At 42.9% G+C, this 13,710-nt stretch overlaps 2 protein-coding genes across 3 annotated transcripts in view; both read right to left on the bottom strand.

Annotated features, from left to right (window-relative positions):
* Positions 1–5,160, bottom strand: part of dnah10 (dynein axonemal heavy chain 10) — a 56,054-nt gene extending 50,894 nt beyond the window's left edge. Inside the window, exons 1-8 of the mRNA XM_090237649.1 lie at positions 4,674–5,160; positions 2,270–2,374; positions 1,971–2,107; positions 1,625–1,733; positions 1,371–1,486; positions 931–1,153; positions 541–698; positions 157–387 (exon numbers count right to left, since the gene is read on the bottom strand). Coding sequence (XP_090093775.1) covers positions 157–387; positions 541–698; positions 931–1,153; positions 1,371–1,486; positions 1,625–1,733; positions 1,971–2,107; positions 2,270–2,374; positions 4,674–4,899 — 1,305 coding nt within the window. The 5' untranslated portion in view covers positions 4,900–5,160. The remainder of the gene's footprint in view (positions 1–156; positions 388–540; positions 699–930; positions 1,154–1,370; positions 1,487–1,624; positions 1,734–1,970; positions 2,108–2,269; positions 2,375–4,673) is intronic.
* LOC110525727 (V-type proton ATPase 116 kDa subunit a 2) overlaps positions 5,154–13,710 on the bottom strand; it is a 32,406-nt gene continuing 23,849 nt past the window's right edge. For both annotated transcript variants that reach the window (XM_021606123.3, XM_021606124.3), the window contains 12 exons: positions 11,152–11,364; positions 10,065–10,215; positions 9,684–9,823; positions 9,252–9,412; positions 8,884–8,974; positions 8,506–8,624; positions 8,201–8,411; positions 7,830–7,952; positions 7,527–7,646; positions 7,307–7,424; positions 6,934–7,105; positions 5,154–6,800 (listed from right to left, as the gene is read on the bottom strand). In XM_021606123.3, coding sequence (XP_021461798.3) covers positions 6,698–6,800; positions 6,934–7,105; positions 7,307–7,424; positions 7,527–7,646; positions 7,830–7,952; positions 8,201–8,411; positions 8,506–8,624; positions 8,884–8,974; positions 9,252–9,412; positions 9,684–9,823; positions 10,065–10,215; positions 11,152–11,364 — 1,722 coding nt within the window. In that variant the 3' untranslated portion in view covers positions 5,154–6,697. The remainder of the gene's footprint in view (positions 6,801–6,933; positions 7,106–7,306; positions 7,425–7,526; positions 7,647–7,829; positions 7,953–8,200; positions 8,412–8,505; positions 8,625–8,883; positions 8,975–9,251; positions 9,413–9,683; positions 9,824–10,064; positions 10,216–11,151; positions 11,365–13,710) is intronic.

A 13,710-nucleotide genomic window follows, 5' to 3' on the forward strand; every position in this document is an offset into this window, starting at 1 on the left:
CAATTTGGCCTCAAGGATATAAGGACGACATATCAAAATAACTTATTCCATCTTTCAGCAGCAGAATAGTCAGACCTACATCTTTCAATTATACATAGAATGTTTCTGCCATAATGTGAGGTTTGGGGAGAACAGGGTCTCTTTTTCTATGCCCACCTTGAAGTGTCGCTCCAGTGTGCTGAGGAAGCGTACATTCTCCACAGACTCCACATGGAGCTTGCTGAGCTCGGTCACTGTCAGGTCCAGGTTTTGGACAGTGACCGGGTCAGCTTTGGTCATCACCTCCAGGATCTTCTTCACCACAGGCAGTTTGAGCTGCTCACTCAGAGCACTCAGAATGGCTGTTCGCTCCCGCCAGAAATCTATCTCTGCCATGGGGCCTGGCACCTGGGAATAGGAATGAGTGTAAAACAACGAGAAATAGTAGTAATCAGACATTTTTAAACAACAACAATTTTACTCATTTATTTTCATTTTGAATCATAAAAGCTCTGCATACATCAAATGTATGGGCCCAGTAGCCTATTCCCTCTCTCCCACCTGTGGTTTCTTCTTCTGCTGCTCCTCAATGACGATGGTGATCTGAGTCTGCCAGTTCATCACACACTGCTCCAGCTTTTCCACCACCTCTGGAGTGGCCAGCAGCGCATCCACCTCTGGCTCCAGGTCCAACTCAGGGATGTGCAGCTTAATCTCCCCTGAAATGGAGAGGCCACAGCATCATCATTTACCACATAAACCTTCAGATACTGTTTAAAACACCAGAGAAAGTGGTGCACTTGTTACATGACGCATGCATGCATTTACACATATCATGCTTACAGAGAGCATGGTAGCTGCTGAACTAAGTCCTGACCCTGTTGATGGTTGGGTCCTGTCTGGGAGGAGGGACTATTTGTTGGTATGATATACAAACACAGACACACACACCTTCCAGCTGCTGGAGAGTCCTTTCGATGTGACCCAGGAACTTGTGAGTGCTGTTAAGTAACTCATCACGAATCATAAGTACCCCACGAGACTCCACAGGCCTCTCATCCTTGTCCCCCTTCCCATCACCAGTTGCCTCCTTATCCTGGGAGGCAGCTGCCCCCTGCTGGTAGCCTCCATCAGTCAGCTTCAGCTGGTTGACAGACAGCATTGGAATGTACACCTGAAATCACCAAGAAACAGTAGGGTAACGATGGCTTGAGACTTAAAGGGCTCATCTGAAACAACTAAGAACAGAACGCAGTAAGCTTTAATGGGCCACTTGCAAAGAAGAGTGCATATTATACATGAGTCATAAACATGAATATCCTATCTAACTTGTTCATCAAGTTTGAAGATTTTGTCTCAAGTAGAGTATGAATCCCTTGTCTATTACACACGTGGTTGAGCATGTCCTTCAGCATCAGTAGGGAGTGTCCATTCAGCATGCCAATCTCCAACAGTTTGGGCATCAGATTGTTGGCCTCATTCACATCAATGGGCTCAATGATGGTTTCTAAAAACAGAAGAAATATATATAAATGAAACATTAAATAGGTTTGTCTTGAATGCTTTCTCTGTGACAAATTAGGGACACACGAATAATAACACAGTGAGTAGACCGGTCTTCCTTCGGTTCCCTTCTCTCACCCACCTTTAGTGTTCCTGAGAAAGTAGAGGATGTTGGATTTCATGAACCTCTCTGGGACATGATTTACTGCTACATGCAGCTCCATGTGGTACACGACTCGAACCTCAATCCTCTGTGAAAAGAACAGAAAATCAGACAGATAACAAGATAGATGTGCTTCCATCTCACTCAACTAATATGACCTTCACTTCATGTCCAATACACAGATCATATAATTTGACCAGATTCCAGATTCTTGTTATAGCCTAGCCCTCAAAAACAAGACTACTATTAAGTGCTATGTATTTTATAACACCTTGAATAATGTTTGAAAGGGAGGCTGTAGTCCCACACAGAGGGTAAATCTTACAGTGAGGGGAGGCTCATCTTCTGAGTCAGAGGTGCCCTCAGTTTCATGGGCCTGGGAGTCATCTGCAGGGTGTGTAGACTCTGTCTTTGGGGCATCTGACATACGTGAGGCCTCTGAGTCTCTCCTCTTTTTCTTTTCTGTGGCCATACAGAAACAAGTGTCAATATAAGCAATGACAGTAAAAGCTTGTATCCAATAATAGGAGGGAAAAAGATAGGTCTACTGTATGTATTACGTGTACCACTACACCACAACCAGTCACATTGTATCTAAGCAGATACTACACTAGTAGTACTGACTATCTCCAGGGGACTTGTCTCTCTCAGAAGCAGGTGTGTCACAGGAGGGTTTGGATGACTCTGCCAGGCTGCCTTCATCCTCATTCTCAGCTAGTTCCGAGGGACCTTTAATCAGAAAACAGAGGTAGAAAGTATTTTAATGTTACACAAAATAGTAATTACTAGCTGAACAATTGAAAACATTGTTTGCTGTCACAGTCACTCTTGGTCATGTAGTTAGGTTTAAATCAGAAAACTCTGTTGTTGGTTAGCAAATGTAGCTAACGTAGCTAGCTAGGCTGCTTGGACCTGCTTTGCTAGCAGAAGTATCACTGCACCAAATTCCCAATTAGTTAATTATTGCATGATTAATTTAATCAGGTAACAATTAAACATAGTTGATTCGATAATTAACAGTCATCACATTAATGATAGTCACGTCACGACACTAGTGAGTGTTGCAACCGAGGACAAACGATTTTTACGTGCTACAAGCTTCAGCACTCGCCGGTGTTCACAGCTGAGTTGTTGTTGCTCCTAGACTTTCCACTTCATAATAACAGTACTTACAGTTGACCGGGGCAGCTCTGGCAGGGCAGAAACTTGACGAACTGACTTGTTGGAAAGGTGGTATGACAGTGCCATGTTGAAAGTCACTGAGCTGTCATTCTACTGCCAATGTTTGTCTATGGAGATTTCATGGATTTTTTATCGATTTTATACACCTTGTATCTAAAATAGTCTAATCCACTAATTTGAAGGAGTGTCCACATACTTTTGTATACATAGTGTTTTTGACACACGTCGACATACATAAACTACCGTACCACCAGAGACGCCCATGAAACATATCAAACTCCAGCCCAGGAACCACTCCCAACACCCACTGTGGCCCAGGAACCTGTCCCAACAGCCACTGTCGCTAAGCAAGAGACCAGGCCTTACTGGAAGTGTGGGATGAGTAAGACTAACCAGGTGAGAACCAGAGAGGCACTGATTCAGCCCCCAGCTGTAAGACTGGCTCAGGACACACCCAGGAACTGCTCCCACCTTTGGTTCAGGAAACTGACCATCCAGGTGGACATCATCCCTGTGCTGGTCCAGGAACGTCTGGAGCAGGAAACTCTGGACCAGGAACCTCTGGCCCATGAACCTCTGGCCTGGGTGGAAGCCTTCTTGAGGTTGCCTACTGAAGGCCTGCCTTCTTGAATTTGATTTTTTATTAGGATCCCCATTATCTAATGCTATGATGTCGAAAGGTCGCTGGTTTGAATCCTCGATCCGACAAGGTGGAAAAATATCATACTAAATGAAGTGTCTCGGATTTACATACAGAATAATACAAAATGCTCTGAGACCAGGTTGCAGACCCAGCTGTGAGTTTATCATTGGGAAGGCTCTCGCATTCCTCTCAAATTCCATTCCCAACTCAATGTTAAATTACTTTACATCAATCTCTTTGCAACGATTGCTTTGGTCTAGTAAATGTAATTTGCCTGATGATGCGTGACTGGAGGAGTTTCATACAAGCTCATTTTTGTCCACGTTCCCTCTCCTCGCCACCTCGCCTAGATTACCTTTGACCTTTTCAAAAAGGAAGCGTGAGAGGATGCAGGAGTTGAACAAATCCAATTGAGAAAAGGCCACAGTGTGATGAGGAGTGAGTCATTATGCTGCTTTCAAGACAACTGAGAACCGGGGAAAAAACAAGGTCAAATCATGATGTCAGTGATCTTCAGGTAGGGAAGTCGAAGATGTCTGCGTTTTCGAACTTGGAATTCCTAGTTGGATGACCATTCAAAACATTTTTTCCTAGTCACAGCTTGTTTTTTTCAGAGTTCCCAGTTGTCTTGAACCATATAGATAGCTAAATAGAATAGATAGATAGACAGATGACTCATCTTTGTATCTGTGCCATTATAGCTCTATGACAGCATGGGCAGCACCATTGGGGCAATCTCTATTTTGAAGTCGTCAATTTTCTTCTTCAGGATTGGCTGATCCCTCCCGATGACCCGGTTGGACATGACTCCAACAGGGTCCCCAAGAGGGATAAGCCAATGAAGTTGGAAGTCCCACCCAGTTGCCTACATTAAAATGGTGGAAGACCTCAATGGTGCTGCCCATGCTAATACAGCCTTTTGGCCACTAGAAACCTCCACCATTCTCTGTCTTGAACGCACTGAAGTCAGAGATTTCCGAGTTCCCAGTTGTTTTGAACCCAGCAAAGGATGATGTCAGAGTTTCTGATTGATATTTTATTTCAGAATGTATTAAAATGAGTTATTCTTGAAATTCCAGCTGTTGTCTTGAACCCACTGAAGTCGCACTTAACGCGATTTCCGAGTTCTTCAGAGTTTCAAGTTTGTAGTGGTCTTGAACGCGACATTGACAACATACGTGTGGCTACTCGTCACTTACGTACCAATCGGAATTTCAACTTCAATCTCTTCCTCGTTGACTCCTTTGAAAAACAGCAGCGTCGATGCTGACTCTTCCTCGGTGACTTCATTCAGAAATCGGATTATTTTCTGCTCTTCTTCTCCATCTCCGCGGCTCAGCAATTCCTCGAAACAACCTGGCTCAGGCAAATAAAAACAGGAATATACCCGGTTTCGGATCCACTCCACCCGCGGGTCGTCGAGGGACATTTTATCCCTCAATTAAGTTACAACAAAGTACTAATGTTAGCTTTTAGCTAGCTAACTTCAAATGTTGTCGTTTGTTGATGTAGCTAGCTACTTGCAACCAATTGACAGCCTCATGTCACTATGGCAACTGGTCAACTTTCTGTTTCTGTGAGCCATGCGCCCCCTTTGGCGCCCTCCAGTCGCAACATCTGATAGTCTCGCGCGGCGCTTGGGCACTGGTGTCTGGCGCAAAAGTAACGCCACTGACATTAACATTTTCAGTCAAATTCAACTTTATTCAGTCAGCTTTATTCACCTGTTACACTCTAAACATGTTCACCATTATCTGATATAAAATAATTCAGCAAAGCCAAAACAGAGGAATGTATGCATACCACTAATATAAGTATGGAGTTAATGATGCGAATAAATCAAATGTTTACATTCTTTAAAATAAATATGATTAAAATAGACTACATTAGAATAGGTACAAACATTTACAGCAAGCCCTTCAACAAACCACACATATTGTGTAATCAAGGATTAGACGTTAGAGCCATTGCTAATCAGACTTCACATCTAAGAATTAGTGGTCATCATAGTTATAGAAAAGTATTTTCTAACCACTATTTTTACATTACCTAGACATATTCTCAATTGCAGACTCCTTGAGGCCACGCTCCTCGCCTCCTCAAAACCCATTGGATGAGAAAGCCAGAGGTCCTTCCCCTCTGAACTTCTCCTCCAATGGGTTTTGAGGATGCGAGGAGTATGCAATTGAGATTCTCCCCTCGTCTCAACTTCACAGCAGCATTTCCCATAGAATCCTGCTTTAGAGGCATCTTTAAGCATCACTAAGATACAGCACATTACTGTTTGATAACACAGCAAGTGAGTTTACAATGAAATGGTGCAAGCTCCCCATTCAAACAATTAGCTCCTCTTCAGAGAGTTTAATACCATCATTAGGACATTTAACCAATATCAACAAAAACAAATTGAAATAAAAAATTATAACTCTTTCTTATTTTTCCATCTTGAAGGTACAATTACCCAACAGCATAAACTACATCCTCCTGCTATGGTGCTACAGGATGGGAATATAGTAAAAAGCTTTGGAGAGAATTGATCTCTGCACTGGTCCAGTGCCCGCTTTTCCTGCCTTATTCATAATCAGGGATTGTTGGTGTCATTAAATGATGTCTTGAGCTATACTTTTCATTTCCATCCATGGAATGGGCAGTTTAAGGAGTAGTCTTCCACAAAGCGATGGAGGCATAGGAAACACATCTTAATTTAATATAATTTTGTCAGCATTCAGCACAACACGGTATGCATACTTTCAAGAGTGATGCACCACTTTTTGTAAGCCTGTCGTAGTCATTCAAATGTTAATTTCTTATTCAAACTTTATCACTCTATAAAATAAAATGTACATCTCTCCCACATTCATCCAAAAATACTTTTCATTTACAAACATGACTGAAGGAGGCTTTTCCTTGCAAAGTTTTGGTAACCCAGAATTTCATTCAATTGAAAATAGAGCATGATACACTGAGATTTGGTTGTACTTACGTAAGGCAATCAGTCAGTGCAACAAATAGTAGAAAAAAACAACTATGAAATTGGACTGTATGTCGATGAGGCTCATTAGAAGCCCGGGTACCAATATGTTTGTGCCATCATGCCACTCCTTGTCATTTAGGAGTGGCATGATGGCACAAACCGACTAGTACCCAGGCTAGCTATATAGCACTGGATCCTGCTGGCACATTGTGGCAGTTTGCCTCTGGGAGGGCAGAAGCATTGTTTGTCCCATTCACAGCAAGCCATCATGCTCAAAGCTAGAGGGCAGGAGGGAGAAGGCAAAGGGAACAAACTTGATTCCAGTCCCAGCGTAGAACTTATTTTGGAACTCCACCCTATGGAGAGAGAACAGAATTCACTGAATATAGAGTAAGCATTAATAAAAGCATTATAAAGGCATGATGTGTTGAATTTTTACACATATTTCCTGTCCTTCACTCAATTCTGCAAGTATAGAGAGTAACTAACCAGTGCAGCCTGAGAGCATGGAGGAAGGCAGACAGTCCCTCCATAACCAGGAGGATAGACACAGTGAGCACAGCGAATATCCCAAACACTGGCACCAGAAACATGATGCCCAGGCTGGTGTCCATCCGCAGGCCCAACCGCATCACCATGGACCACAGCACCTCCGACAGCTCTGGGGGAGCAGAGACAAACAAACACCGTCACATCTCTGATTGATTCATTTGATTTAATAATTTAAAAGAAGGTTGCTCCAGTCAGAGAACATTACATACATAAATAATGATCCTCTCTCAATATAAAATGCACTTTAAATGTTTATCCTTCAAATGTTAATACAAATAATAAACATTTGATGTGGTGTGTTGATACTCACGGGCATGTGCCAGACTTAGAGCCCAGAGGCGCAGGTAGGAGGCTGTGTTGGAGATGCAGCCCAGGCAGTACTCTATGGTGTGAATAGACTGGTGTAGGAACATGTCCCCAAAGTCAAACTGTAAAACACAACAAGGACCTGTTACTTTCGGGACCCATAGTGTACTGATGTCTGAATGAGAGGCTAGTGGGGGGTGGTGACTGTGCTGTCATCAGCTAACCTCCTCTTTCTGCTGCTCTCTGCTGGTGGAGAGGTCACTGGGGACACTGCCCTCCTCCATGTCATTTGCCCTCATCAGAGAGAGCTCCTCCTCGCTGTGCCGCCGCACACGCTCATAACCCTGTTGACACACACCACACACACTCTGCATGTTAAAACCGGAGCGCACTCCTATAAACAGACTACACACGCACACACCACCATAGACTATGTTACAACCAGAACACAGACTCATATATGGACACACTACCCACACATGCTTATGACTCGTAGCTCAGCTAGAGCTACAAACTCAAAGCCTCACCCTGTACATTCCAATGCGGTTGGCTCCTCCGTTGTGTAGCCAGTAGAGGTAGACTGGTTTCCCCAGCAGTAAGACAGGCACTGATAGTAGAGCAATGACCACCAGGAACACCTGCAGCCCAACCTACAGTAGGAGAGGGAAAGAACAGACAGGTCTGTTACAGTCTCACTGAAGTAGCTTCAGAGCGGGTTGGGCTTCTATACATGTCTTCACTGAGCGAGTGGTCCTTCACAAGTAAGGGTTTTAGTGAGAAGTCCCAGTTCTATATGCATATTCAGCGAGTGTGTCCCAAATAGCACACTATTCCCTATAGTGCATATAGGGAATAGGATGTCATTTTGGAGACAACCACTGTGTGAACACACATGTACCTGTCCTGGGAAGAGGGGTGGCACCCCGTCCCCCTGCATGAGGAACATGTTGATGAAGTGGATGAGGATGCTGGGGGCCATCTGGGAGTCGCGTGCAGAGAAGGCCAGCCACTTGTAGATGATCATGAAGACCAGGTAGCCAAACAGGCACAGCAGGAACAGCAGCTCCGGGAGGAGTACCAAGTACAGGTTGAACTTTTTCCTAAAATGCCTACACAGATAGACACAGACAACAGAGCTATAAAGTTCTTTCATAGACACACAGAAGGCTGCAAAGTGTGGGGGGAGTGTGTGCTGTAACTCACAGGTGGTTGAAGATACCTAGGATGACCCCGAAGCTCATGTGACTGATACCAACGATCACAGACATCTTCATCTTGTAGGAGTTCAGAAAGGTCAGACGATTTGACGCCAAGTTCCAAATCTACACATTGGAAGAAACAAGGAAAATAACCACATCAGGTTGAGGTATGGACAGACTACATCACAGTCAGACTGATGCGATTGTTAACAAAACATTGAAATGACAATGAGTAATGATCCATGACTTACTTTATTGGACCTGGTTGGTGAGAGGCAAATGTGTACGGTTAAGAAGAGACAGGGAATAGCTTGTGTGTGTAGCAAACATAGAGACAAGACAAAGAAGTTTGTGACCATGAATCATAAAGCCATGTACTTACCGGGTCAATGCCCAAAGGGTAGGGTCCATTGAAAACCCCAGGGACATTGGGATCAAGGGTCAGAAAGGCATTGGTGCGGAGTGTGGAATCCCTTTTAAAGAAAATACAAAAGTGAACAATTAAAAGAACAAGCTATCAGGTGATGTAATCTTTAATGTCGCATACATCTTTGCAATTGTTATACTTAATTTGACTTGTAATTAATATATAATTGAAAAACCAGTATGGCCAATCAGTGATAGGACATCAAAAACCAAAACATATTGGCATTGAGTTGTGATCATGTGGACTTTCACCCTGACCTAATCATCTCTGTAATCTCAGGAACAGATTTTACAGTACAGAACATATTACAGTACAGTACTTACCAAGTCCAATTTCCAGATTCAAACATGGCATTGACGCTCCAGCCCGAGCCAAAGATGTTAAGAGACTTGGAAAAGCAGTCGTTGTAGATGAGTCCGGTATAGACCGAGAACAAGCCCATCATAAGGATGATGTAACGGCCCTCGAAGAATGTGTTCCAGATCTGAGCATACAAATACACCATTGTCAACATAGGGGGAAACATCCAGCTAACCACAACATTTACTGTTTGCTTATTACTCATTTAGCTTATTTAGACCAGAAACAATTTCCCCACACAACCGGGCAGCATCCCAAACGGCACCCTATTCCCTATGTAGTGCACTACTTTTGGCCAAATCCCCATGGCCTCTGGTCAAAACTAGTGCACTACATAGGGAATAGGGTGGCATTTGGGACGTACACACTGACAGCCTCTCCTCTGCCCCTTTCACCTCGTTCCTGGTGCGTTTCAGTTTGCGATTGTCCTCATACAGCACCATCCAGAGAGCAAACAGAGCCATGATCACACCATGGCCCAGGTCTCCAAACATCACAGCAAACAGGAAGGGGAAGGTGATGATTGTGTAAGGAGCTGTTAGACACAACAGACAATACATCATAATTACTCCATATACACATTCAACTATCAATAAAGTGTAAAACTTTATTGTCCATCCTTGTTAGGAGTGAACATGTGTCTGTGGCTACAGGCATGTGGCTCATAGAAATAGCAAACAAACAGAAAACATAAAAGCAGTAGGCCTAATGATAGCATGTGATTTAATCCTAAATGTAGTAATCAGCGGTCATTGGCTAGCGAGGGTGTACTGTACCTGGGTTAACCTCTCTATAGTTGCCCACTCCATAGGCCTCCACTATGTTCTGGAAGCCTGATGTGAACTTGTTGGTCCTTATTAGGGTTGGTGGAGTGTCATTGCTGGGAATACGGTTGACAAAAGAAGGCACCGTGGCTCCACTTTTCCTCTGTAAAGGTAAGCCAATAATGTCAAGACAGTAGCTTTTCAGACTGGGATTATTGCAATGTTAGCCTTATTAAGGTTGCATGGAGATTGAGTGATGGCAACCCAATTATTTGAGACATCATTTGTTTTCTCCAAATGGAGACAGAATCCTAACATCAAACAGTTAGTTCAAATATTTTAGACCATTCAAGACTGTTCAAATACATTGACCATTTAAGCCTCGTATTTAGAAGAATCCTTTAAGCCTTTTAAAGGACTGGCAGAACCTTTGCATTGACTGCTGTCATTGAACTGAATGTGACCTTATGATATGTACGTCATTAGCCAGTGTAATGTAATAATGGACAGAATCCCTGGTAGCCCTCAATTGGGGCCCAACAGGACCCACGACTAGACTAGTTTAATAAATTAAACCAGAGCCATGTATTTAGAGTTGGGCAATTGAGGTTTCTGCATTATTATGCATTTCCATGACACTACAACATTCTATGGCAGCCATGTTAGCGCCTCATTAACATTACAGTACATGGACAATAATGTCTAGAATAAGCATTATGAAGCATTTACATGACACTTCAAAATTCTATGGCAGCCATGTTATCGCGTATAAACATTACATGGAATATTAAAATAATGCTATGTAACTGAATGTCTAGAATTATAACAATATTCACAATTCAAAAAGTTGGCCCAACTCTCTAAATAGCTGGATCTGTCTTAAATGATCAGAGGTGGTCAAGACGAGAACAATTTCCATTTTTCTACCACAACCAAAACCCCATTATTAAAGCAGGTCATGCTGACTGGGTGTGTGACTGTTGGTTTAGCCAAATACTGAACAAAGTGTAGTTAGAAGGTGGGGTCACAAACAATGACAAATAGTTAAGCCCAACGATGACATTACACAGGGAGCCATTGTAACAGGGAGCTGACTCACCGAGCCTTCCTCTAATGCCCTCCGCAGGATGGGCAGATCGTTGACAGGGCACCACACCTCGGCTATCAGACACTTGTTGGTGACGTCAAAGCTACACAGGTTGAGGATGTGGTAGATGGCCTTCATCTTCTTAACCTGGATGACCCAGGTGTAGACGGACTCAGAGGCCTTGTTCAAGACTTGTCTCAGGTAGTCCTCTGTCCTGTGGAGTACCTGGTGGAAGCCGGGGGTTGGGGTGGGGGGTTATTAGTATGACATTTTAACAAATGGAAGGGATTTCACATTCATTCAGAAAATCAAAAGGGTGTGTAGAATTGACTTAGGCTCGTTGAGCACAGCCTCCACTGAGTGCAAGGGCCCATAGCTTGTTTGGGTATTGAAGCAAAGGTATTTTTGTCACGAGACACAGTTGGGTAAATGATGAATGAATGTCTAAGAATGTTGTGTGGGGGCTAGAGAAAATGCAATGAACATGCCAGGGAGGGAATTTGAGTGTGTGTGCTTTAAGTTCTGGAATGTGCGTGTGTTCGCATGAGGGAGGAAGGGAGGAGGGAGAGTCAGCCTTCAGTTGAGACCTCATGGAGATCACGTGCTGGGACCAGAGGTTAATTTAGTTCTTTTTTTCTTCAGAGGTAGAACTTCCAAAACGATTGATCTGAACAGTCTTCCAGACTGCAAGGCACAAGCAGAGTCAAGTGACCCCAGAGTGGTCACGCTCTTGCGCCTGAGTGAGAGCACTCTCCCTCTCGCTCCTAAACCTCTACCCCTCACACTCCATTCTGCTTCTTTCCAAGAAGTTATAATCTTCGCCGTAGCCGGAAGCACGAGGCCCATTCTTTAAGGGATACTGTTTTAATGTCACCATTGGCCTGCATCTTTGTAGTGACTGTATATCTCGGTAGATGGGTAAAACTTTTAAAAAAGCAGACATTGAATATTGCTTTGAGCATGGTGATATTTTGTGTCACTAGCCTACACACAATACACCACAATGTCAAAGTGGAATTATGTTTTTAGAAAGGTATACCAATTATTAAAAATTTTAAATCTGAGTCAGTAAGCATTCAACCGCTTTGTTATGGCAAGCCTAAATAAGTTCAAGAGTAGAAATTTGCTCAACAAGTCACATAATAAGTTGCATGAACTCTGTGTTTAATTATAGTGTTTAACATGATTTCTGAATGACTACCTCATCTCTGTACCCCACATACAATTATCTGTAAGGTCCCTTAGTCAAGCAGTGAATTTCAAACACAGATACAACCACAAAGACCGATGAGGTTTTCCAATGCCTCGCAAAGAAGGGTACCTATTGGTAGATGGGTAAATATATATTTTTTTAAAGCAGACATTGCATATCCCTTTGAGCATGGTAATGTTATTAATTACACTTTGGATGGTGTATCAATATAAAGATACATGCGCCCTTCCTAAATCAGCTGCTGGAGAGAAAGGAAACCGCTCAGGGATTTCACCATGGGGCCAATGGTGACATTAAAACAGTTACAGAGTTTAATGGCTGTGATAGCAGAAAACTGAGGCTGGATCAGGCAAAGATCAACAACCAATTTGACAGATTTCTAAGAATTTTGAATAATGGGAAGAATAATGGGCAAATATCATACAATCAAGGTGTGAAAAGCTCTCAGAGACTTATGCAGGAAGACTTACAGCTGTAATCGATGCCAAAGGTGATTCTAACATGTATTAACTCAAGGGTGTGAATACTTACAGTACCATTCAAAAGTTTAGACACACCTAGTCATTCAAGGGTTTTTCTTTATTTTTACTATTTTCTACATTGTAGAATAATAGTGAAGAAATCAAAACTATAAAATAACACATATGGAATCATGTAGTAACCAAAAGAGTGTTAAACAAATAAAAATATATTTTATATTTGAGATTCTTCAAATAGCCACCCTTTTGCCTTGACAACTTTGCATACTCTTGGCACTCTCTCAACCACATTCATTAGGAATGCTTTTCCAACAGTCTTGGAGGAGTTCCCACATATGCTGAGCACTCATTCCAAACCATCTCAATTGGGTTGAGGTCAGTTGATTGTGGAGGCCAGGTCATCTGATGCAGCACTCCATCACTCTCCTTCTTGGTCAAATAGCCCTTACACAGCCTGGAGATGTGTTTTGGGTCATTGTCCTGTTGAAAAACAAATGATAGTCCCACTAAGCGCAAACCAGATGGGATTGCATATCGTTGCAGAATGATGTGGTAGCCAATCTGGTTAATTGTGCCTTGAATTCTAAATAAATCACTGACACTGTCACCCGCAAAGCACCCCCGCACCATCACACCTCCTCCTCCTCCATGCTTCACAGTGGAAACCACACATGCAGAGATCATTAGTTCACCTATTCTGCGTCTCACAAAGACACGGCGGTTGGAACCAAAAATCTAAATTTTGGTCTCATCAGACCAATGTCCATTGCTCGTGTTTCTTGAACCAAGCAAGTGTCGTCTTCTTATTGTTGTCCTTTAGTAGTGGTTTCTTTGCAGTAATTCGACCATGAAGGCCTGCTTCACGCAGTCTCCTCTGAA

The sequence above is a fragment of the Oncorhynchus mykiss genome, chromosome 6 (assembly GCF_057628025.1).
Source record: "Oncorhynchus mykiss isolate SJ-2025 chromosome 6, ASM5762802v1, whole genome shotgun sequence".
NCBI classification, from domain to species: Eukaryota; Metazoa; Chordata; class Actinopteri; order Salmoniformes; family Salmonidae; genus Oncorhynchus; species Oncorhynchus mykiss.